The sequence below is a fragment of the Lotus japonicus genome, chromosome 1, assembly GCF_012489685.1.
Source record: "Lotus japonicus ecotype B-129 chromosome 1, LjGifu_v1.2".
Taxonomy (NCBI): Eukaryota; Viridiplantae; Streptophyta; class Magnoliopsida; order Fabales; family Fabaceae; genus Lotus; species Lotus japonicus.
In genome coordinates, this window is record NC_080041.1 from 130,099,673 (window position 1) to 130,124,679 (window position 25,007).

Here is a 25,007-nt window from a genome sequence, read left to right on the forward strand (position 1 = left end):
TGTTATGTAGAACATTTTTAATATGAAGTTACATTGTAAAACAGTGACATCTTATTAAAATTTATTTTTCTGTTAATTTCACATGAATTTCTCATGTAAAATGTTCCTCTTGCGGGAACTCTTAACCCTATAGTTTAACTTTAAAAAAAACACTATATGTGTATTAATATTTTCTAATCTCCACACAATACATTTTAATCATCAAATTATCATGTCTTTATATTAATTTTCTTTTAAAATTTCAAAAAGTTACGAAAAAAAGTCATGAATATTGATCTTTTATTTACAACTCATAGGAATTAGATTTTCGACCTATGAGTTCAAACAATCACTTTTTATCTGTGCATTGCACGAAGAACTTTCTCTTTTGCTTAAGACATGTTAAATACCATACTTTAGCAATAATTTCAAATACTAAAGGAAATACTTAATGAGAGATATATAATAACTTTCTCTTGTGCTTAAGACATGTTCAATACCAAACTTTAACAATAATTTCAAATACTAAAGGAAATACTTAATGAGAGATATATAATGCAACATAATGCGTCCCTCTAATTTGATTTCCCTTTATTTATAGTTCATCTCATCCTAGTATTAAGTAACTACTATAATAACATCTAACTAACCTAACAGTCCCTGATTAATTTCCGCTTCTCTTATAGAACCCTTGCTTGTGCTACTAACATGCTCTCTAACATACTTCTCAATCCTCAGTTCCCATTTGCTACTATCTGCCAATTTCCTGGAATCACATAAAAAACACATTTTGATGATTTAGTTCAATTGGCTATCATAATTTGTCCGCAACAAAAGGGAAATTATTATGAAGGGAAAAAAATTGAAACTCAACTCAGATAGCGGATCAAAAAAGAGATCCTTGAATGGGTTCCTCTAGTATAAAAAATTGGTAAGCAAGTCTGTCAAAGTAGCACTCATCTATTACTCTAATTAAGAACATGAGCTTAAGCACAATTTTGGAAAAGTATAAAGCAAGGGCTAAATTTATATCAATAAAAAATGTACAGAGATATATTCATCTTTATCAAAGTTTCATGCATAAAACCAAACATAATTATTATGTCTATAAATTGAAGGTGAAACTTGCTTTTCCCCTTCACTATTAAACTTGTTTTGGCTAGTCTCTGTTCAAATTTCAGTATTGAGTGGAAAACTCCAAGGAATGCTATGGTAACTATCAAATAGGAAAATCAGCTTGACTTATGAACATTGCACTTGACATGCTTACTTAACTGGCATGAGTTTAGAGAAAACACCTCACCAAATGCATTACATTCTTACTTTTCTAGCAACAAAGCTCCAAAGAAAGGATGTCCATAACAGACTGTATGTCAAACACTACCCAGAAAAATTAAATGATGCTCGAACTCAAAATTGGTATATCAAATACTCGATGCTCAAACTCAGTCACTGCTTCAACTGGTAAAAATTATATATCACACTTTAAAAACAATAAGGGGCAGCAACACTGCAAAGAAGTAAAGCTATCTTTATCCAAGAGACTTACACAAAACATGGAAAAAGAAATTTCAGGGCAGGTCACATGTCAGAGAAGGGCATAACTATTCTTATAAGCTGATATATTAGTTAATGTGATGATTCAGGTGGTATATTGCATTCTTCAAATACTTGCTCAAACAAAGGGGAGGATAGATCAGATCCATCAAACCAAAGTTGAATAAAACATGAGTGATAAATGAACTTGAACTATATGGATATAGGTGATTGGTACTCACTTCAAGAACTCGTGAAGGGAGACCACCAAACAAAAAAAAAAGCGATTTGATATATGTGCTTGAGTAGTAGACAATCTCCAACATCAGTAAAACTGAAATACCGAACAAAAAGAGTTAGAATATCTTTAAGACTTGCAATGACAAAGGACACAACAAAATTTTCTCAATTCAAACTTATTCATGATAGTCTTCATCAAGGAAGCATGAATTGTGTGTCTTTGAAAAACTTATTTCTTATATCATTTTTTTCAAATTTCATTAATAAAATTCAAAAGATCAAACTGAATAAATAATTTTCATTATCCTTCCTATTTTCTTTAATAAATTCTAATGGTAGCAACCTCCCTTATCTGCACAGGTACAGGTACTTCCTATAAACTTTGGCAACTCACTTCATTAAGTTTACCAAGAAAAAACATTAGGCCTTTGAAGGATAATGCAAATTGGAAGTGATGCTTTAAAAGTAAAATACATTGGACAACAGATAAGCAAAAAAAAATTCTAAAACATACAGACAAATAGAAACATATAAGAAATAAGTCTATTGAGTACCTGGCTTCAATTATTTCAAGTCGTTTGCTTTGGTACTTGTTTCCAAGAACCTAAGTAATGTTCCCAAAAGCAAACTGCAATGTATGTTGATATTCATAGAGCAGAATCAAAAGACCAATAAGTGTAATATACTGCAACGAAATAAAATTCTGCAAAAGCCGGAAGATGAACATGAGATTTCGCCACAAATCAAAATCCAGGCAATAAAATCTAATATTTAGAAAACTGAAAACCAAACATCAATCAAGCCATGAATATCTGACGAAGATCGCAATTTGGAGTAGGGAAGAATCCAAGGAACGATGTCGGGTTCAGAAACATGACGCAAGAGACACAAATCTGTGTGAACCGGAAAGGATACGGTGGTGAGAGATTTAAACAAAAACCTTCTTTGATTGACCATTGTTGTAATTGCATCTCATGCTTTTCTTTCATATGGATATTCCTACAAAAGATTGATATATTCAGACAAATTTAAAATGCAAAAATTAAAAAACAAACATTTTGAGTGTAAAGGATTACCTTAAGAGGGCTTCCTGTAATCATCTGACAAAATTTGCTGAACCTGCAATCATTCAAGAAACAAATATTTGTAACAAAGAAACAAATAGAAGCCAGCGGAAGGAAGAAATCCAGAAAACCAACCTTCTCCTCCTCGGAGCATGGGGTGTGCTTCAACGATTCCAACCACAACCAAACTCGTTGGAATCCACTGAGCCGTCGTAATCTCTCCGACCTTTGTCTTCCCCTACTTGCATCCATTATCTCATGCGGAACCTTCCCTTCATCACGGTCACTCAAATCGATAATGGGCACCTTCAATTTCATCCCACGAACCGGAATCCCAAAATCATAAATGATATCTTTTAATTAGTTGAACAACAAAATCAATTCTGGAAGAACAAAAACCCTAAAAGCTAGGAGCGGAGGAGGAGGTTGGAGGAATCAAGGGTTTAGGGTGAAGGAGAAAAGGGGCGGTTGAGGATGGGTGAGAAGAATGAGAGAGTTGATTCAGACTTAAATAAATAATAAGATAAATTAAGATAAAATCAAGAAATAAACAACCTAAATCATAATCAAATCTAAATTATAAAAAGATAATAAATAAAGATTGATAAAAACTACAAAAATCTATCAAATCACAATAAAAACTCATAAAATCCTGAATTAATTAAAAATTCGAAAATTTAATAAAAATACTATAAAAATTAATTAATACTCTAAAAATAAATAATAATATAAATTAAGATAAAATCATGAAATAAACAACCTAAATCCTAATTCATGAAATAAACAACCTAAATCCTAATCAAATAAAAAATTTAAAAAGACACTAAATAAATATAGATAAAAACATAAATAAAAAATAAATTAAGATAAAATCAAGAAATAAAAAACCTAAATCCTAATCAAATCTAAAATTTAAAAATGTATTTTTTTATTAAGGAGAAATAAGGTAAGGAAAAATCATGGCACATGTGCACTTAACTAGTATCTGAATATATACTAAATCTTACTAGTTTTGTGTGTCTGTGCTCTATTCATCATTTCCAAATGGAAAATGTTGGGCATCCCTAAGTAGGGTGTCCAGACCAAAATAAATATATATATGTGGGGGAAATGAAGAGAAGAGACATTAATGATGTGACATATGATGATGTGGTATGATAAGAATGAATTTAGATTCTCTGTAATAAAAATTTCCTAAAATCACTACATTCATAGTATGGTAGTAGTTGTTAGATTAAGATCAGATATCTATGATTTTAAATGGACAATCATACACATAAATTAGTGATTTTAAATGGGAGACGCCTGATCCAGATCAAATGGTTACAAAGCTATGACTACAATTAGAATTTTTCATATTTTATTTATTAATAATATTATTGATATGTTAGTGCGAGGTTAAGTAATGTTATGGGTCTTTTTTACAATCCATTTTTTTAGATGTATTTAGAAAAACATCATTTAATATATTTTTTAATACTAAGTAGAGAGATATATAGATTTTTTTTTCTTAAAGTTGACAGTTAATAAAAAATGAAAATAGTATATTATAGACGGACCTGAATAATTTACATAGCTTACAAACCACCGACGTGGAATTCAGTGTGGCACTATCTATAAGTAAAGTTGTTGATAAGCCCACATTTGAAGTCATAAACTGGTTGTGGTTAAAGTAAATCACCCCAATTTACATAGCTTTATGTATTCATATCCCTCCGTTCCTATATAACTGATACTTTAAGGTTGTAGCACAAATATTAAAAAGTAACAATTAATATTCTTGTTTTACTAAAATTACTATCTAACTTCCTATTATACCATTTATCTCTCTTATCAATTATAACTTTACAATTTTCCTACCAACAATCAATGAAGGGCACAATTGATAAAGTAGCACTAATGCTCTCTTGAAATTGTAAAAGTATCAGTTAAATAGGAAAAAAAAAAAAAACCAAATTAGTATCAGTTATTTAGGAACGGAGGGAGTACCATATATCATATGTGTGTTTGGTTTTAATTCTGATATATTAGATTAGATGTGGATACATCTTCACTACTATAGATGTGGATACATCTTGAAAACAACTATTCTTTCCTTCAAATTTATGTGATCCCTACTAAATGTATTCCATTTGTTTCAAGTTAATGTGGATAATCTATGTTAGTATAGTATATACAGTAGAAATTCTTTAAATTAATACTCGGTAAATTAATAAACTCTCTAAAATAATAAATTTGTCCGGTCCCGACTTGGGCCAATGTAAAAAATTAAAAAACTCGATAAAATAATAAGATAATAATTTTTCGGGAGATACCTTTATAATTTTCGGTCCGAAGAAAATCATAAATTAATAATTTATAGAAATTGAAAAAAAAAATATTACACTTTATTGAAATATGATTCAATAGTTGTCTGTTTTTCTTTAAGAATACATTGAACACATTTGTTCCTCTTGTTTACATTTACTATACTTCAAAAATCATTATTGATTTCCAATGAATATGAACACAGTAGTTACTAATTTACGTTGAGTCTCAAAGTTCGTTGTAACGTAATTCTAAAAGGCATAAACTAATTTATCATTTTATTTGATATGTACAGTATAATTACTTTAAAACTCTTTAAATTATTAATTATTAATTTATGAAACTCTCTAAATTAATAAATTTATCCGGTCATGACATTATTAATTTAAAGAGTTTGTACTCAGCGAATCTGAGTAGAAGATTGGAAGAGGATAATTTTGCCGACACTATCCTACATGGGTGGGTGTACTTTATTTTGGTTCATCAAACAGGGTTGTCCTCAAGGGGTGGGGCTTTAACTTTTGCAAGTTTTGTTGCAGTAACATAACATGCGCCTTAATTACCTCGTAATTATGCACACCAACCAACCACTGCTTCTTTATCTTCCTCCTCAAACCATCACCTCTTCAAAACCAAAATGCCATTTCCATTATCACCCCATTCTCTCTGCTTCATCTTCTCCCTCTTCCTCTCCCTCCACCTTACCTTCCAAACCACCATCATTGCCCCAATATCCAAAGACAACTCTACCCAATTCTACACACTCACTCTACACCTCAAAACCCCTCCCCAACCCACCAAACTCCACCTCCACCTAGGTTCTTCCCTCACCTGGCTCCTCTGCAACCCCACCACCTACAACTCCTCCTCCTCCTCCTACCACCCCCTCCCCTGCAACTCCTCCCTCTGCTCCTCCTTCCACTCCTCCGCTTGCACCCACAACACATGCGCCCTCTTCCCGGAAAACCCCATCACCAGAACCACCGTTCTCGCCACCGCACTTCTCGACTCGCTCACTCTCCCCACCTCAACTCAGACCCTACTCGCTCACATCTCCGATTTCCTCTTCTCTTGCTCAACCGCCCAATTGCTCCAAGGCCTCGCCACCAACGCCGCCGGTCTAGCCGCCTTGGGCCGGTCCAACCACTCCCTCCCGGCTCAAATCAGCTCTGCCTTCTCCTCCCCTAATATCTTCGCACTCTGCTTACCCGGTTCATCATCCCAAACCGGCACGGCTTTCTTCGGTTCAACCGGACCGTATTTCTCCTCTTCTTCCAAAATTGACCTCTCTAAATCGCTTAATTACACTCCGCTAGTAACAAACCCGGTCGGTGACACCGTCGTCACCGACAACTCACAACCGTCCGACGAGTATTTTATAAACGTGACTTCAATCCGGATCAACGGTGTGCAGCTTCCCATCAACCAGTCAATCCTGACCGTTGATCAAAACGGCTACGGTGGGACCAAGATCAGCACTTCAAATCCCTACACTGTTCTAGAAAGTTCCATCTACAAAGCGTTTGTTGAATTGTTTGTGAACCAGTCCTCAACGGCGTTTAAACTAACGGTGACGGAAGCTGTGGCGCCGTTTGGTGCGTGCTACCATGCGGAAGACCTTACGGAGACGCGGGTTGGACCTGCGGTGCCTACCGTTGATCTTGTGATGGATGGCGAGGATGTGTTTTGGAGATTGTTTGGGAGCAATTCGATGGTGAGGATTGAGAGTGGAGGAGGGGTGGTGTGGTGTTTGGGTTTTGTGGATGGTGGGACCCGTAGGAGGACAGGCGTTGTGATTGGAGGGCATCAGATGGAGGATAATCTTGTGCAGTTTGATGTTGAGGCAAATAGATTTGGGTTCTCCTCATCTCTTTTGCTTCAGGGTGCCACGTGTGCTTTTGGCTGAGCTCGGACTACTAATTCTCTCGTCGCGGATACTAGAGAGATAAACAATTTAGCGGCAAACTGCGTCGCATTGCTACGAACGATGATTGAACCTAAATAGTCAAGGGACGAGGTGAGTTAACACCAACACATGTATGGTTGCCTTCAAATTGTACTTAATGTATTGTCACTAATTTTGCCAATTACTGAAACTGAAAGATGAAAACGTTCCCCACAAAAGATTATATGCAATTGGGATAGCTAGTTGTACAGCTAATTGTACGCCATAAGGTCAGCACTCACTTTTTAATAAGAGAAAATCATAAGCTACAGATAAGTTTTGCACAACAATTGCCATCAATTTGAAGATATACTGTTAGGGTGGTTTTTGATTTTATGTTTTAAGAATAAAAGTTAGCTTTAAGGTTTGCAAGTTTAATTATAATTTTTTGTGATTTTCAATTTTAAAAATTTATTGCACTTTTGTAAATTTATAATATTCATAACAATTATCAATTTTGTAAATTTATGATAATGAGCGGTAGTGGTGACATGATAATAGAGGGGTTAGGTAGCAATGGTGGCAGCGATAGTGATGGTGGAGGAGGTGGTTGTGTTGGCAGTGGTAGAGAGTAGTGGAGGTGGTAGTGTCAAGGTCATCGACGATGAAGGTGTAGTGGTGGCGGTGAAGATGATGGTGGTGGAGGTGGATGTACTTGATGTTGGCGACGAAGGTTGCAATGGCAGCGACGGTGGTGGTTATGACGATGACAACATTGGTAATGGTGGTAATGGAACCATGGTGGTGGTGGAGGTGGAAATGATGTTGTAGGAGGGTGGTGGTAGAAGTGGAGGTTGCATCAGTAGTGATGGTTGCAACTTGCGATAATGGAGGCGATGGTGTTGGAGGGTAGTGGTGGTTGTGAAGGTTGCAGCGGTGGTGGTAGTAGTCATGGATGATGCAATGAAAGGTTGTGGTGGTATTAAGAAAGTTTTTATGTCTTCGAAGTTGACTGTAATAACCTTAATGTTTGGCGTGGTGGTCAGCCCACCTTGTCACTTAATTATGAGATGACTTAATTATGAGATGAGGGTTTGATCTTCTCCTAATAGCAGCTAACTAATGTATGAAAATCATTTTCATAATAGTAGCAACTAACACATGAAAAGTTTTCCCCTTTATTTTTAATAGAGATCTTTTATACAATGCAATTTGATTTGAGTCGAAAATTTTTTCATCTCAATTGAGTTAGCTCTTCCAACAAAGTATCTTTTTCCACACATAATCATCAAGGCAATATGATATAAGGTATAGTAGTACAGAACTACTCAATTCATTCATGATTAATTATAAATCCACTTGATACATATATTTATATAGTTAACAATTAACCAGCCATGTTTTCCAACTTGTAAATTTATGGCGATGTAACTATGCCAATGGCTATAAGAGTAAACACAAGCTAATACTAAACAACAAGAACATAGGAACAAGACACGATAAGTACCGTAACATCAACCCTTAAAAAACAAACACAGAGATCCAAGTATCTTTTGCAATATCAGATAGGGCCACCGCAAGAGTAAGTGATTTGGCATTCTTCTCCGACAATGAGTGTGTACTGATGCGCAGGTTTAACAAGGAAAGGAGGCAGGTGAACAAGAAGCTCACACACGCATTGTGTGTCCACGTCCTTGGCCCATCGGCAACAGTTCTCCTCATCGGGAGTGCTCTCCCGGTGGTGCCTGTGGCGGTGTCCGTGCCCATGACCACCGCCACCATGTCCCTGGCGGTGGCGGTGACTGCGCTCGTCATCAGGGGACGGAGGAGACGGTGGAGCAGGCACGGGTGCAGGTGGGACCCCTGGTGAGAACGGAAGCCTTCCGCAGGCGTAGTTGACCAGTGCGAATTGTGATGCGCAGAGTGGGCGAGGAACAACATGGCCTTCAGCTCCGACATGGCTCTCTGTTTTTGGCACCAATGCTAGCAATGTCAGAGCCATTGTAACCATGAGAATATCAACTCTTTCCATCTTTTTGTGCATCATTAGATCACATAAGAGTTTCAATTTGTTTATGGAAATTCCCTTGGAAGTGTTTATATATACTTGAAATTTCACAGGGTTTGTTTTTTTCCCTTCTAATTGGTAGCTTTATTTCTGGTGAAGTTGCAATTAGAAAATGGAATTGCCAAGAGAATGAGTTGAGTGTGGTCCTTTTCTTGTTTTTTTTTATCACCCTTTTTGTGTGAGGAGACTTTGTAGGTGACGTGCAAATGGTACTAAATGTGGGTCGAGTCACCAACTTTGTTCCTGAACAATTTTTTAGGCAATGGTGTGGTGTGGAATGGATTGTAGTTAAACTGTTATTGAGATGATGCAAGATTATGAAAATGCAGGACTCGTGAGGGAGAAAAGCATTTCTCAACAAAACTTATTATGTAGTAGATCAAGAAGGAAACATAGCGCTCACAAATTAAGCAAATGAATGGATACACCTTCACAGAGATGAGAACAAATAGAGAGGAGTAAAAGATATGATGTGTTATGTGATGGAAAAACAAATATATATATATATATATATATATATATATATATAAAGATTTTTTATGAAAATGAGATGAAACTCATGAAGAGAAAAAATGCCCTTGACCATTGATGCTCTCAAGTTGAGCATTATGATAATGGAAATGGAGTAATCTTTGAACCATGCCACTTAACTTACTTGATTGGATTTTCTTAGCTTAATTGTACACTTTCACACACACATTTTAATTTTCACTTTCATCATTTGGATTGCATAGCCTTGTTTAGAAATCCCATTGTTTTGTTGGGGACTTGAAGTAGCTTTTGCGGTAAAAGGTGAAACGAGATAAATTTTGATGTGAATTCTCTAAACTCTACTCTCCTAATTTCAATTTTCTTATTGTAATTAATTGTAATTCTGAAATTGAATTTTAGGTAGGTTTTCACCTTCAAGATTCAATTGGTATGAAGTCCATTATAAAGGTCTAATTTTAATTATTTCCATTGAACATAGCTAGTGTTATTAAGCTTGTCAGCGTGTGTGTTGTTGTGAGCTAGTTGGGTGGTTCTTCTGCTCTTTTCTTTTAATTTTCTTGAAGCTCTTATGAACCAAAATCGTGTGCTAGGATTTAATTCGAAATCACCTTGAAAGCACATCCAACCTAACAGAAATAACGAGTTTCTTTCACATTTATTACATTGGTATTAGTGTTTCTTCATCGAAGTTATCTTATAACAAGCTTGAATTGAAAACCAAACACACACTTGCTAGATTAACTCTATATTTTTTTATTGTGTACTTTAGTTTTGTTCGACCTATAATTGAAAAAGAACCCACGTAACTCACCCCTCTTATATGAGTAAACCATTACTATTTAAATTAGGTCCTTCGATTTGAGAATATCATATCAAGATTTGGATGGAGATTATGAGTTTGCTTACTAGTTCAGGTTGTGGTTGCATTAAATTTCTGTTCATACTAGTGTTCTTTACCCGTGCGTTGCACGGCGATTAAATTTATTGTAAAGATGAATGAGTAGTAATATGTTTTAACTTAATTTAGCCTCTTTTCAGTAAGTATAAAAGATATAGAACTGAACATATGTTACAAGCATGTAGATGAATGAACCACAGTAAATATATTAATTTGATGAGGTTGTAGATACCTCACAGTGTCAACACTTGAATAGTAATAAAAGTCAAGTTTTTAAATAATACATTACATTGAAATTGAAATAAGATAAACATAACAATGACAGCAACATGAACCCTTATTCAAAATTGTAGTCCATGATTAATGATAAAGACTTCATAACCGAGCTTGTTGTCAATCAAGCATATTTGAGCTATAGAACCTAGAAAGGAAAAAAAATTATTAGTGCCAATACAAATATAAATTGTGTATAATTTAAAAGTGTTAAACTAACCTTATAGAAACGTCAATACACTTTCAAATTAGATGATCAATAAACTGCTTGTTATCTTTTTTATGCTGTCAACAATAAAGAGAATAACCAACGACTTCAGTAACATACTTTCCAAAAAAGGCGCATTCAACCCGAACTCTATTAAGAAAATTGAGAAATTATAAAACCTTACTCACAATAATCAAAGATGGAAAAAATATGAATAAGCAATAAACATTGTGTGTACCCATCTTGGTCAAGTTCAATAGTAATCCTTTTCTGCTTTGTTCCATCTTTCTCAAACTCAGTTTCAGCACTTGCACCAGTGAGAATTCCAATCACATCTGCAAAATCATAGAAACATTAATCCAAAACCCAGAACACTAATTTAAATATCAAAAGACTAAAAAAGAGTCTATACCTATAAGAAAAGACGTATAAAGGTCCTTAAACATTATATCAGATATTGGCACAAAATTGTAAGGGCTTAAGTTGATGGCCTTGTTGGGAACCAAGCGCACAAATGTATGAATATCAAAGTTGATCTTGAATGGGTGCGAGGTTGAACGGAAATCACGACCGCTTTCACCAACACCAGAAAACAAAATCTGATATACACGTCCTTCACTCAGCAAAGATTGGAATCGGTATATAAGAGTCTTCCTAACCGTAGCATGAATCTTAAAACCCTGAAATTCAATAAAATGAGGAAATTTGAGATTTATAGTTTAAAAAAAAGAAAATAACACATGGTCATTATGTGAAAAAGTGATTTACCTTGTCATCCATAAGAATCATGTCCATGGAAAATGGAAGCTTGGAGCCATATAAGCTCGGACTAAGCCACAACCGGTTCACCTTTGCAATAATAGACTAGTTCTCCTTTGAGACATCTATGGTGGCGAGATTGTCGATAGCCATTAGAACATAGTATATTTCGAAGCTAATAGTTAGTGGGAAGGGATGATGAAGTTAAAGAATAGGATGAGATGATTTATATAGGAATTTGAGAATTAGGGTTACTGGTCAATGAATGTTAAAAAAGGAAAGAAAAAAAAAGGTTGGACGGTAATACAAATCTGATTGCAAGGAGGTAAATTTTTTTTTTAGGTCAATTTTCACTATTGAAATTAATTATTATCGACCAAATACCATGCGTTACACGTGAATTACTCATTCTGATGAGTAATTAAAGGAAAATAGGAATTAAGAAAAACATGGTGTTATTACAGTATTTAAGGTTTGACTTTTATTGCAAATCATATTAATTTCTTTCAAGAATTAATTTCTTTATTTTCGCACAAAAAAAAAACAGTGCGTATTTCTTTCAAGAACGGGTCATTAATATGGTTCTCAAAATTAAGTTTTTAAGGTTTGACTTGTAAAGCAGCATTAACATGGTGTGAATGCTTGAAAGAAATTAACCTGTGACTTGCTCAGCAGAATTAACACTCTTTTAATTCTTGACTTCTTTTCCTTAACAGAATTAACACCATTAATTCTTCATTCAGTGCAGGTGCTGAATCTCAAATTCAAGGCTGTGAATATCCGTTTTAAAAATAGTTTGAAGATTCAGATTCAAACAAAAAAAAATTTGCAGCCTAAACGTTGAATTTGAGAATGTTTTCACCTTACTAAATTACCTTTTTCATGCCTACCAAAAAATCGATTTTTTTTGAAAAATGAAAATCAATGGTATAATGGTATATGTATAAAACTTTTATGTTAACAATTAATTAGGGGTTATAAAACAATAAAAACAAAATCATCATTCAAATGACTTTGAATAATGAGCCTTCATAAAAAAACTTAAATTAAAATGAGCTTCTACTATTTTGGTCCAAAACAATTAGAATGTGACACTTGTCATGCAAAGAGGGGGTGGGCGAGAGTCATTCTTGGAGTGTCAAGTCATAGAGGTGAGGCTCACAACCTTCCTCTTTTTCTAAAGTATATAGATGAATCTTCTAGTATTAATTTATTTTTAAAGTCATTTAATGCTTTCATTGATCTATAAGTTTGAAAAATATTTGATAATGGAGAGAATGATGCTACTCATAATAAATAATTAATGCCCATAACTTCATTTAAAAATGTATGGAATATCACTATATTTTTTTTAACGAAATTAAAACTGAAAATTAATAGCATTTATTAGTTCATGCAGTGATTAATTTGGGAATAATTTAATAATGTTTAGAAATATACACTCAATATTTCACATAATTTTAAAAAAAAAAAACATTGAGTGTTGGGTTAAAATATACACTATTAACTCAAATAACGAAATTAAATGAAATAAGACAAATAAATTAAATAAGAAAATTAAATTAAATGAGAAATATTGATTTTTTATTTTTTCATTTTGAGAAAGAAAATGCATTTACTCAACTTTAATTTTTCCTTCTAATTAGACTCACCAAATTTTGACAATGTCAAATTTGGAATATTTTTAAAAAATGGTAGTATTTTTAATGTGATACTCAGGTATAAAACTTTTTTTTAAAAAACTTGACACATTGATTTTCCTTAGTGAAACTCTGATGTAGTTTTTTTTTTTTAACCTGAAACAAATAATAGTGAGATTTGTAGGTGAATCTTTGTTTTTTTATTGGGAAAACTAATTATAGGTGAATTTGAGTATAAGAAAAAAATATTTGTATAAAAATTAGAAAATAGATATGGTCTGTTCAAAAAAAAAATAGATATGGTATGTAATTATGATATAGTAGCTGTCATAAAATTATGATACTACATCTCTTAGGCTGTGCCGGATCAATATGATTTAAATACGGTTAATATTTATTTTTTTGAACGGAAAAAATAGAGAGGTCAAATAAATGATTTTCATTGGTAAACCTTTGCAGTAAAAAGTAAAGGCAAACAAATTCATAAGGGAGAAAAAAAAAGAAACTATAAATTTCTGGCCTATCTTGCATTCTTGCTTTAATTTAGAAAGGGTTAATTCATAAGGGAGATTTGATTTTAAAAATCAATTATTAATGAAATTTATAATGATCATTAAATGAGTTGTTAATGATGGACCTCAAAACAAAAGTCCAAGAAAAATGGGTTTCCTGGTCTGAATGAAGGAGAGGTTGACACTTGTCATCTAATGAAGGAGGTTTGTTGAGAGTAAGTCAAGGAATGCCAAGTGTTCTAAGTGGGTCTCACAATGTTATTCTTTTCTATAATATATAGATTTGGGTTTAGTTTTTTTTTTTTTGAAACATATTTGGGTTTAGGTTTCCACTATTTCAAGTGTAGTAAAGCACTTATTCAATAATGTGTATTTGTGGTACTATACTATAAAAGTGCCCTTTCTAAAGTTTGATGTACTCAATTTGTAAGTACAGTTTGGTTTAGCTAAGAGTCACTAGTCTACACTCAACTGACTTTCCCTAATCCCAACAGAACAAAAAACACTTGTCACTAGCACTAAGATACAGTCAAACGTGCACGTTACACTGAAAATGAGATGATCATAGTATATATAGTAAGGGCACACGTTGTTAAAAAATACTACTTGTCCTGTTTCTTTCTGAGTGATAGAGCATTGTTCCCTATGACTCTGAATCCCCTGAACCTTGATCGGAGGTTGTTCCCTCCGACGAACTTCGTGTACGACGCTGATGATGTTCCATTTGGCACGCTCTGGTGGTTCGTTTACGCAGGAATTTCATGCTTCCTTGTCCTCTTCGCAGGGATCATGTCTGGTCTCACCCTAGGGTTGATGTCACTCAGCCTCGTTGACCTTGAGATTCTCCAACGAAGTGGCTCCTCCACTGAGAAGAAACAAGCTGGTATGTTATGGTATTGGTATCTCGATCACACTTTTTTCTTCTCTCAATCAATTTCAATTTTTTTCATTCACTGTGTTTGTGTGCAGCTGCTATTTTGCCTGTTGTTATTAAACAGCACCAGTTGCTTGTTACCTTGCTTCTTTGTAATGCTTGTGCCATGGAGGTATTTGCAGTTTTATTTATTGGAAATTCAAATTCCTCATGAATTGATGAAATGAGTTTGTTCTTTTAACTATTTGATTTTAGTAATTTTGGTAAAATTGATTATAGCAAAAGTGAGTTGAAAGTGAAGTGATTTATGTTTGAATTCATTTATGAAAAAGTGATTTTTGTTGGGTATTATTGTTGTGAAACTCAATTGCAAAACCCCACAATTGAATCAATTGATTATGTTCAACGCAGAAGCTGCTATCTCTAGCTTCTATTAAAATTGATTTTGGGTTTGAAATCAATTCTCCAAAATGACTCTCAAACATCAATATTTTCATTCAGACTTAGTTTTACTCTACCATAATTGATTCTAGGTTTCTCAACGGGAAACCAAAAAAAAGGGAAGCCAAACACACACTTACTAATCATATTTGATTACTAGTTAACCAAATGTTTAGATATTATTTTTTTCCCTAAATAATGATGTTATAACAACTGAATAATGACAGATCCTCCTTTTTTATGTGCAGGCACTTCCACTTTACCTTGATAAAATATTTCATCCTGTTGTAGCAGTATTGCTATCAGTAACTTTTGTTCTATGTTTTGGGGAGGTATGTTATTTTTCCAGTCTACTTTGCTTGCAACATACACAAGTAGCCAAGTAACTTATTTTGGTCAACCAAGTAGTCAAGGACTTAATTAACCAGGATATGGCACTGACTGCTACAATGCCACTTGGGTTTAGATTATCCCACAAGCTATATGCACAAGATATGGGCTCTATGTTGGTGCGAATTTTGTGGGGCTTGTACGCGTCCTGATGTTCATCTGTTATCCGATTGCTTACCCTATTGGAAAGGTAAATATTATGCTTTTGTACATTCTAACTTTAATTGAAGAAATTATATTAGCATTACATGACATACTGATATGGCATACACGAGGTGAATAGTGATAGATAACTACCTCTATTCAGAAGAATTTTGCTTCCTGTTATTTTTGTGGTTCTATGTATTTAATAAATTCTATACTCAAATAGATCATTCTCTGAGATTTCCTGATTGCATGTTACCTTAACCTCATGCTCTGTGGTAAAACTTAAAAGGGGGGTGTTGAGACAATTTGGACGGACATTAACTATTAAGCAGCTTTAATTTTTTGGACGCATATGCGATATGGTTCATAAAGGGGGACATTTTTATTCACAACAAATTATGGCTTTTATGGAGCTTATACAATGACCTTCATGATTCTAGGTTCTGGATGTTTTACTTGGACACCAGGATGATCTGTTTCGGCGAGCACAATTGAAAGCCCTTGTTTCAATCCATGGCCAAGAGGTATTTTTTGCATCAGTTTGAAATTTGAATCACCATGGGCATTTTGTGCAGCTTCCTATTCATGTTGAGTAACCACATGATTTCCTTTCAGATATGTTCTAATCATAGTCACCTAATATAATACCATGTAAAGAGAGAGTTCAATAAAATTCTGTAAAGGAGTTTTACTTATTTCCCCATGACTAATTTTAAGGTATCTTTATCTCTTTGCAATCTCCCTTAACTTCATTTTCTTAACCATTTAAGGCTGGTAAAGGAGGTGAACTTACACATGATGAGACAACAATTATCAGTGGAGCACTGGATCTCACTGAGAAGGTAGATACTGATTTCAAGAAAAGCATTCTGATATATTTTTATCTCTTACCATCTATCTGTAACCAAGAGTTGAAAAGTTGACATTTCTTAACCTACTTCAGAACATATATATGTCATCAAGTTCGCATATAATGCAGTAATGCACCCAAAATGGTAAAAACATATGGTGTGAATGTTACAACTAATGCTCCCTAAATCAATGATGTATTAGCTCTGTGCATTAAGCTGTAGTAAGACTCTAGTAGGAGTAATTAAGATAGGAGGGCTTGCTATTTTGGCAAAGTCAATTTGGTTTGACTTTGATACCAATTTTGAACACTACATTTGAATGTGTATTCCTTGCTTCATCTTCCATTTCCATATCAGTTCCTTCATTTTGCTAGCTGAGTTGCTCTATGGGCTTAATCGCCTAGGTTCTCTTTATTGTCTGACAGCAACAATATCAATCATAGCTGTCTATGGATGTCTTATAATTTTTTCTACTCTTTCAGGCCCATCCACTGTTTCAGCGTCAAGATAAATTTAAAATACAGATGTACTGTATTGGCTTTTTTCTGTAATAAAAGATATTTCTACATTGTTATGCAGACTGCAGGGGAAGCCATGACACCAATTGAATCTACTTTTTCCTTGGATGTTGATTCCAAATTAGACTGGTGCGTTTGCTTTCGTAAGCATTTCTATTCAGATTGATCTATATAGTAGTCACATAAGGTCCAGCTATTTTTCTTCGTAACATCTTCTTGATATATATTATTTTATACGCCTATATCTTGTTCTCATTGAGGATAACCGAAGTATTGTGGATCATTGTATGTCAATCTTACCTAGTCCAGATTTACCTCACCTATCTTTTTTTTTGCTGAAACATGTCTCACCTATCTTACAGTAAACTAAAGTTGTATATTTGATTTCCCTAAAAGACCATCTAGTAATAACATGATTAGCTTCTTCCCGAAATTGATTCTGGTTGTAGAATCAGTTGTAGAAGGATTCCCAACCATGCACTATCCTTTTTTCTCGTTAAGTGTAACCTGTCATTGAGCTCATCCTCACACATTTCTGACAATAGAGATTATCGTTATTTGGATATGAATTATGAAGTAAAGTAATTTATTTCGTTCTTTTCTACTTTATAACAGGGAAGCAATTGGGAAAATTCTTGCACGAGGGCATAGTCGTGTTCCTGTATACAATGGAAATCCCAAAAACATAATTGGCCTCTTACTAGTGAGTTTGATTACCTATAATGTATCCCATTATGAATGTTTAAGTGTGTGTTTGGATAAAAGGTGACTTTAACGTGAATGGATTTTCATCCCAATCCATAATAAGAATTTCTTTCACTTTTTGTCTTGTAGTGCGTGTTAATACCCGTTCACATTGAGTCCAACATATATCTAAACATAACCTAAAATTTTACTGTATATATGCTGGCTGCTAAATATAGTTTCACACTCATAATTTGCTATTAGGTAAAAAACCTTCTCACTATAAGAGCTGAAACAGAGACTCCAGTTAGTGCTGTTTCCATCCGGAGAATTCCTAGGTTTGACCAATTGTGTCTTTTTATTTCATCTTTTCTAACATGTCAGTTGAACTAAATTACTATTCATAAACAACACAGGGTTCCAGCAGACATGCCTTTATATGATATACTCAATGAGTTTCAAAAAGGAAGCAGCCATATGGCAGCTGTAGTTAAGGTTGCAAGAGAGAGTAAGAACCCTCAGGAAGCTTGTTACATGGGAAAATCCAAGAATGAAAAATTCACCAAACATAGTTCTAAGCTAACTGTGCCGTTACTAGCCAGGTCTTCTGAGAAATCAGACAATGTTGCAGATATTGGCAAGGCTCCTCCCAATCATGATGCAGACAAACAATGCCAAAAAAATAGTACCGCAACAAATGGTGACCACCGCTTTCATGATTATGACGAAGATGGGGAAGTTATTGGCATCATAACCTTGGAGGACGTTTTTGAAGAACTCTTGCAGGTAGCCTTGCTCTAGAAAACTGTAAATTTGGAATTTTGGATTATCCGCAAGACTGCAACCAACCCTCACATCCACTTATATTTATTAACATCACTTTAAGCTTATGTCACTTCAATGGAGATTGTTGTGTATTATTGGTGCCACAATATGCTGTTTCCTGTAGAATGAATAAATTTGCTCATATTTTTCATTCACGCAGGAAGAAATAGTAGATGAAACAGATGAGTATATAGATGTACATAGAAGGTGATGCAAATTTCTAGTTTATTTTTCTAGCTTATCTTTTCTAAGAATCTATTATGGCTTTCAGAAACTACTCACAAAAGCATCTCACTAGAATTGATTTTGGCTTTAAAATCAATTCTAGAAGTATTTCCAAACATTCTTTCACTATTTTTCCATAGCTCTTGAATGGTTATTGACTAACTTACTGTGTAATGCATCGATGAATTTGACAGAATACGGGTTGCAGCTGTGGCAGCTGCTTCATTTGTGGCACGAGTTCCATTGGTCCAAAAGTTGAATCACAACTCACAAGCTTGAGGTAAGTTAGAGTCAATTTTTTGCTTTCCTCTCTCTGTCACACAGTTTAGGCTTGAAAAAGACAACTGACCATATGTTAGGGTAGTTTGTATTGCATGTTGAACTTACTTTGTCAATGGCAAACAAAAATTGAAATACATGACTATTATATATTAGTTACTGAAACATGTTCTGTTAGAGTTCAGGTAGAAGACGATTTTGAAATCATTGAAATAATTCAACCTTTCTACCACTTCTCATTTTCTGTAATCTTGACATTCGATTGATAAGTTTCTCTGACACTGTGCTAACTGGCAAGTCATTTCAGCTTCTAATGCAGACCTAGGAGCAATTTACCATCAAAGTCATTTAAAAATTGACGAATCCATCTTAATTCTCTTAATAATTACTTTCATTTAAGATCTTTCAAATGCATAAATCAAGTGAAAGTGAAATTGCGAAACTATTGTGCTAGATCATTCCAACCAAATATGAAGTTCTTGTAAAGAACTCTAGAACTATTATATGATTGTTGTTGTGGTGTTATATAAAATATTTAGATATCTTCAATTGAAAAAAATGTTTCTTTCCTTCAGGGTAATAAACCATATAGGTGAAAGTTTCACAAGGTTTGTGGAGGATGATTCACATTTGAGGAAAGTTTCAGGATCTCTAGATTGAGACTCTATAGTGGGGAATAAAAAATGAGCTTTAAATCAGACAACTCTTCCCGTATATATATTGTTTGTGTGGCAACTAGTGTTTTTCGATGTTAGGATAGCATACCGCAGTATAGAATAAATTGTCACACTTTTTCTTTTCTATAGTTTTTATGAAAATATTGGTCTAGGATTTTGGAATTTTTTTTGATATTTTTGTTTTCTAAGCAATTTTGTTTGAATCAATTGTACTTCATGCCTACCATAGCTATGTAGCTGAAGTTCAGTTTCTAGTATACAAGTTCCTGTATCTCATAATGTATTAATGTCTACCGTTTTGCTTTTATTTTGGAGTCAAATATAGTATAACAAACATGATGTTTGTGGTGGAAAAAAAAATGGCAAAGAAAAACTAGACCATGCAAAATGCTTGTTTCTATTGACAAATTGACACATGAACCTGTAATAAATTGATATTCATGATTATATAGAAAAAGAAAGTAATAAATTTAGTTTTTTTTTTCAAGAAAAATACTGCCACTCATTATCTTTTTCAAATCCACGTAAGAAATTAACACAAGTCACTAATCATCCATCAACATTCCCACATTATAATCTAAATTAATACTAAACATCCAAACAAGATCCAAACCACAAGATCCATATTGTTCTAATGACATGAGTTTTGGCCAAAACAACATTCAGACCAACAAATTCCAATGCTAATTAATACACCACTACAATGTGTACGCATTGGGCCTTGAATAGGTTTCAGAATAATTCGTGTCATTTCTTAAAGGCTAGCTCTAGCATCATTGTCGCCTTGACCTTAGGATCCGAAATAGGATTATTTGAAGTTTTTTACAAATCAAATTCAAACTTGAAGCTCAACTTTCATTAATTGTAACTTGGATAGTGGTTCACACTCCACTTTTTGTTGACCCACAATGATTTGAATCTTGGTCAATAATTGTTTCAAACTTTCTGCAACTGTGTTTTCTGAAAAACCATCCACAATAGAGTCTCATTGTCTGCACATTGCTTCTATCTTTAACTCTTAAAGGCTTGTTTTCGGATGGTTTTGGGCAACCCACATAATAGTTAACTTTATCCAAATCTTTAGATATTGCATGTATACACACTGGGTCTTGAATAAGTTTTAGAAAAATTCATGTCATTTCTTCAAGGCTAGCTTTAGCATCACTTTTGCTTTGACCTTATGATCCATTATAGAATTATTTGAAGCTCTGGTTCAATAAATCAAGTGTTCGAGATGCTCAATTTAGTGCGTTCGAATTGATGACACCCATTCATACCTCTCTGCATGACCATAAAACTGCCAACATAAAAAGCATACAATGAATGCTTAGTGAGACTAGTAAAACATTAAAGTAGAAGCACATATGTCAGCCTTGGAGCTATGACCCAATCGTCATTAATATACACGCGACGCGGCCTCAAATTGGAGTGGTTAGACTCCAAATCTTAAAGTTCGTGAAACAAGTGAACTTTATATTTAGACTTTGAGGAGGACTTGAACATGCCAAGAAGCTCGATAATCGTACCACCACACCCGACTTTCTTGTAAAAGGCTTCAACTTTCTTAAGAAAACCAAATCCAACAACACATGTGTTTGTGTTTGGCGGCGGACGAAGCCTAATGTCTCGGGCGTGAATCTCCACTTGAACCGCATCATCATCATCAACATCGATCAGGTTCTCGTACTCAACTATGAACATTTGTTGTTCTAGTTCCTCAACAATGACGCCCTCAAACCAAACTCCTTTGTATTCCAGTCGAATCTCAACAAGTGTGCCAACGCTAAACTCCTCGATGTCAGCTTCATCAGCCTCCATAGCAGCTTTTCTTGCAAGTTGAAGTGAACCAAAGAAGAAGAAGAAATGAGTCGTGGAGCGGCGGCGGATGATGGCGCAGCACAGCACAACAACGTGTTCCCCCTCTAGTAATAAATTTAGTTCCCTTCATACGACCCAAAAATGATTGAATGGCTGAAACAACAATTTATTTTTCTACGGTGATATTGGAGTCAGGGTCATAGAGTAGTTTGATCATATACTTGACAGCTTCAAAGGCCTTAAACTTGAAGATCATTTATATGAGATGATCGAGGGTTTCTAAAAAGTCAGAAAAACCGACGACCATAGTCCCTTCCCCATTGCAGACGCGCTGAAAGGCGGATCATGTCATACACCACCGCGCTTGTATGAAGGTGAGGTCATTGCTGCGCAAGTGTGCCTCTAGTTAAAGGGTCGCGTTGTTTTGAATTCCGCAGTCGCTGATACTATGCTCCGAACGGAGATACCTCCCTCTATATATCAATCTCCACTCCTAAATAGGAATTCTAGTTCTCTCAACCCTTTCTTGAAACGCTTCGACGGTATCCTCTCTAGAGCCCTGTACGAAATTGGTTCAAGGACATTCTAGAGTAGAGACAGCAATGGTGCCGTGAATAAGCATGGACAAAGCTGGAAAATAGTTTTAGTAGAGACCATACGAGCGGTCAGGAGTAAGAAATGTAAGCTAATGCAATCATTCGTCTCGAGAATTTGAAATACTCAATGGTAACTTAGATGCTGCAAACAAGACAAATGAGAATCCTATATGCTTAAAAAGAAGAAAAACTAAAACAAGTGCTGTTAATTTCCATGATAGAAGAAAAAAATACACATTAACCATATTGGAATACATTTAAGATCATGCATATCAAAATGATGGAAGAAGCTTACGAGGATTAAGGTAAAGTCTCATATGGTCATTTGGGCCAACCACATAAAGTTTCTCTATCTGATTAAATATTTGTTGGCAGACCAATAAAATACACTCCCTAACCACACTCATACCTTCCCCATAATCATCCGGAAAATTTAGAAAAAGTCCAACATGCAGAGCCTTGCTCCCATTATCTTATTGTAAGATGCAACTATTAGAGCAAACCTATCAATAAGCAGCTTATGCATTCATTCTCTTTATAATAGGCAATAACATGATCTTCGGGTGCGGAGTGCCTCCTAGCTTCATAAGTTATCACAGTTTTATACTTATGTGCCCACGCATGATCATCCTTTTCAGTTAGCTTTGAAAAGGCAACAATTAGTCTAGAAAACGTGCCTCCTCTATTCATCAAAATGTCCATCCACATCTCTTCAGCCTCAACCCCAAATACGCTAGAGGTTTTACACAAATGTTTCATTATTTGATAGTACATAGAAAACCACTCAATCTCTGTATTGCCATGGTCTTGGATGTACAACAACATCTTCTCCATATAGTTTAATATGTTAAAAATCATAAAGCGAAACACATCAATCTCATTTGCAACTGATGTCACACCAATCCCAGAATGTGCCTACGAAGCTTGCAAATCTTTGATTTTCTCCATTGAAGGACTGAGAAGTCATGTAGATCTTACATATAGCCATCCGAGTTATCTTCATGTGTGTTTCGTCTCAGACTCAAACTCTTTAACGTGCTGCACATAACGTATGTGATAGGGGCTGTGAACAGTGCACGTGAACAGTATATGGATAGTTTGTGTAAGTTATATGGTTATGGTTACTAGTTGTGGGTAGTTTTATGATTATAGCAAGGAGAGATGCATGCAACTCTCGAATTCCTACTATGTAAAATTTTTATGTAGAGATTCTTCATCTCTACTTCAATAATAATATCCATTTCCCTTTCTTCTCTCTTTATCCTATCAGTATGTAACAAAATCGAGAACTTTCTCAACCACAAACTTCTGATTGTGATTTTCATCCCCCGCGCCGTGCCAAGACAAAAAAGATTCAACCCTCCGTCCTTGAACAAGAGCTTCATTAGACCCAAAAATGATAGAATGATTGAAACAACAATTTCTTTTTCTGCGCTGATATTGGAGTCGGGGTTCATAGAGTAGTTTGATCAGACACTTCACAACTTCAAAGGCCTTAAACTTGAATATCATTTTTATGAGATGATCGAGGGTTTCAGAAAAGTCAGAAAAACCGACGACCATAGTCCCTTCCCCATTGCGGACAGGCTAAAAGGCGAAGTTCATGTCGTACACCACCACAACCTGCATGTAGGTGAGGCCACTGCTATGCAAATGCCCGCCAGTTGAAGGGTTGCGTCGTTTTGAATTCTGCAATCGTTGAGACTAGGCTCCGAACGAGCTGCCTCCCTCCGTATATCAGTCTCTACTCCCAAATAGGAATTTCAGTTCTCCTCTCAACCCTTTCTTGAACCACGTCGATGGTATCCTCTCTAGAGCCCTGTACGACAATGTTATTGTTGTTATGGAATACTCGAACAAAGAAATGTAGTTGCGTCGTGCCAGACGACATTGGTTCAACATCTTCGTTCGAGGACATTCTAGAGTAGTGACATCAGTCGTGGCTGTGAATAAGCATGGACAAAGCTAAAAAAAAATTTCAGCATAGACCATACGAGCGGTCAGAAATAAGAAATTTAAGCTAATGCAATCTTCCATCCCGAGAATTTTAAATACTCAAGGGTACCTTAGATGCTGCAAACAAGACAAATGAGAATCCTAAATGCGTAAAAAGAAGAAAAACTAAAACAAGTGCTGTTAATTTCTATGATAGAAGAAAAAAATACAGATTAACTATATTGGAATACATTTAAAATCATGCTTATCAAAATGATAGCGATGAAGCTTACTAGGATTAGGGTAAAGTCTCATGTAGTCATTTGGGTTAGCCACATAAAACTTTTTTATCTGATTAAATAATTGCTGGCAGACCAACAAAATCCACTGCTTAACCATACTCATAACTTCCCCGTCCTCATCCGGAAAATTTATTAAAATATCCAGCACGCATAAATTCTAACATTGCTCCCATTATCTTATTGTTAGATGCAACTAATAGATCAGACCTATCAATAAGCACCTTATGCCTTCTCTTTATAATAGGCAATAACGTGATTGTTTTCTTATAAGCCATTTCTTCTTCTTTGCAACCTCGAAAGAAAGATGACATTCATAAATTTGTATCACCAAAACATCATATTCTTTGCTTTTGCTAGGATATTGGTGCTAAAGAAATATACTATTTCAGTATTTCTACTTTACTTTTCTACCTGATCAAATCACATGTTTCAGATTTAATGAAATTATTTTAAGTGAATATAAACTCTTAAAATCAAAATCATTGAATGTTTATTATTAATCAGACGATAGAAAATCTCTGACTGCACTGAATGCAGGGACGAATCTGGGTCCCAAAACTAAATTAATCTTTACAGTCCTACAC

The 25,007-nt window shown here is 34.7% G+C and overlaps 4 protein-coding genes and 1 long non-coding RNA gene across 8 annotated transcripts; 2 read left to right on the forward strand and 3 right to left on the reverse strand.

The window, feature by feature from the left end:
• Positions 1–415: 415 nt before the first annotated feature.
• LOC130730731 (uncharacterized) lies at positions 416–2,756 on the reverse strand. 2 transcript variants are annotated; one of them, XR_009016461.1, is made up of 4 exons: positions 2,696–2,756; positions 2,310–2,458; positions 1,758–1,849; positions 416–745 (listed from the first exon to the last, which is right to left on the reverse strand). It is a non-coding gene; the product is annotated as an uncharacterized LOC130730731 (long non-coding RNA). The 2 variants fall into 2 exon arrangements; XR_009016460.1 differs by having other exon boundaries at positions 2,310–2,750.
• Positions 2,757–5,613: 2,857 nt separating this feature from the next.
• LOC130730733 (probable aspartic proteinase GIP1) lies at positions 5,614–8,781 on the forward strand. Of its 2 annotated transcripts, XR_009016462.1 has the most exons (2): positions 5,614–7,143; positions 8,644–8,781. XR_009016462.1 is itself a non-coding variant. In XM_057582817.1 (1 exon), exon 1 carries the CDS (start codon positions 5,764–5,766, stop codon positions 7,030–7,032), a length of 1,269 nt encoding a protein of 422 aa, XP_057438800.1. In that variant the 5' UTR covers positions 5,614–5,763; the 3' UTR covers positions 7,033–8,156. The 2 variants fall into 2 exon arrangements, 1 of the variants encoding a protein (XP_057438800.1); XM_057582817.1 differs by lacking the exon at positions 8,644–8,781 and having other exon boundaries at positions 5,614–8,156.
• Positions 8,573–9,043, reverse strand: LOC130725454 (uncharacterized). Its single transcript, XM_057576683.1, has one exon. The coding sequence runs from the start codon at positions 9,041–9,043 to the stop codon at positions 8,573–8,575; it is 471 nt and encodes a 156-aa protein (XP_057432666.1).
• A 1,987-nt stretch (positions 9,044–11,030) lies between these two features.
• On the reverse strand, positions 11,031–12,593 carry LOC130725463 (uncharacterized). Its single transcript, XM_057576690.1, has 4 exons — positions 12,585–12,593; positions 11,363–11,630; positions 11,189–11,285; positions 11,031–11,100 (listed from the first exon to the last, which is right to left on the reverse strand). The coding sequence occupies exons 1-4, from the start codon at positions 12,591–12,593 to the stop codon at positions 11,031–11,033; spliced, it is 444 nt and encodes a 147-aa protein (XP_057432673.1).
• A 1,851-nt stretch (positions 12,594–14,444) lies between these two features.
• On the forward strand, positions 14,445–20,079 carry LOC130730734 (putative DUF21 domain-containing protein At1g03270). Of its 2 annotated transcripts, XM_057582819.1 has the most exons (13): positions 14,446–14,744; positions 14,831–14,907; positions 15,425–15,508; positions 15,643–15,756; positions 16,154–16,237; positions 16,484–16,555; positions 17,144–17,211; positions 17,698–17,785; positions 18,031–18,104; positions 18,183–18,552; positions 18,752–18,798; positions 19,011–19,096; positions 19,671–20,079. In XM_057582819.1, exons 1-12 carry the CDS (start codon positions 14,507–14,509, stop codon positions 19,093–19,095), a joined length of 1,401 nt encoding a protein of 466 aa, XP_057438802.1. In that variant the 5' UTR covers positions 14,446–14,506; the 3' UTR covers position 19,096; positions 19,671–20,079. The 2 variants fall into 2 exon arrangements, with proteins under 2 accessions (XP_057438801.1, XP_057438802.1); XM_057582818.1 differs by lacking the exon at positions 18,752–18,798 and having other exon boundaries at positions 14,445–14,744.
• Positions 20,080–25,007: the final 4,928 nt, after the last annotated feature.

What these genes read in the sequence shown, in the direction of transcription:
- LOC130730733 (XM_057582817.1), top strand. Translation starts at nt 5,764, where the DNA reads ATGCCATTTCCATTATCACCCCATTCTCTCTGCTTCATCTTCTCCCTC.
- LOC130725454 (XM_057576683.1), bottom strand. Translation starts at nt 9,043, where the DNA reads ATGGAAAGAGTTGATATTCTCATGGTTACAATGGCTCTGACATTGCTA.
- LOC130725463 (XM_057576690.1), bottom strand. An exon ending in TTATACGTCTTTTCTTATAG is followed by an intron (nt 11,286 to 11,362) that starts GTATAGACTCTT and finishes ATGATTTTGCAG; the next exon opens with ATGTGATTGGAATTCTCACT. An exon ending in ATTGAACTTGACCAAGATGG is followed by an intron (nt 11,101 to 11,188) that starts GTACACACAATG and finishes TTTTCTTAATAG; the next exon opens with AGTTCGGGTTGAATGCGCCT.
- LOC130730734 (XM_057582818.1), top strand. Translation starts at nt 14,507, where the DNA reads ATGACTCTGAATCCCCTGAACCTTGATCGGAGGTTGTTCCCTCCGACG. An exon ending in TTTCAATCCATGGCCAAGAG is followed by an intron (nt 16,238 to 16,483) that starts GTATTTTTTGCA and finishes TAACCATTTAAG; the next exon opens with GCTGGTAAAGGAGGTGAACT. An exon ending in TCCATCCGGAGAATTCCTAG is followed by an intron (nt 18,105 to 18,182) that starts GTTTGACCAATT and finishes TAAACAACACAG; the next exon opens with GGTTCCAGCAGACATGCCTT.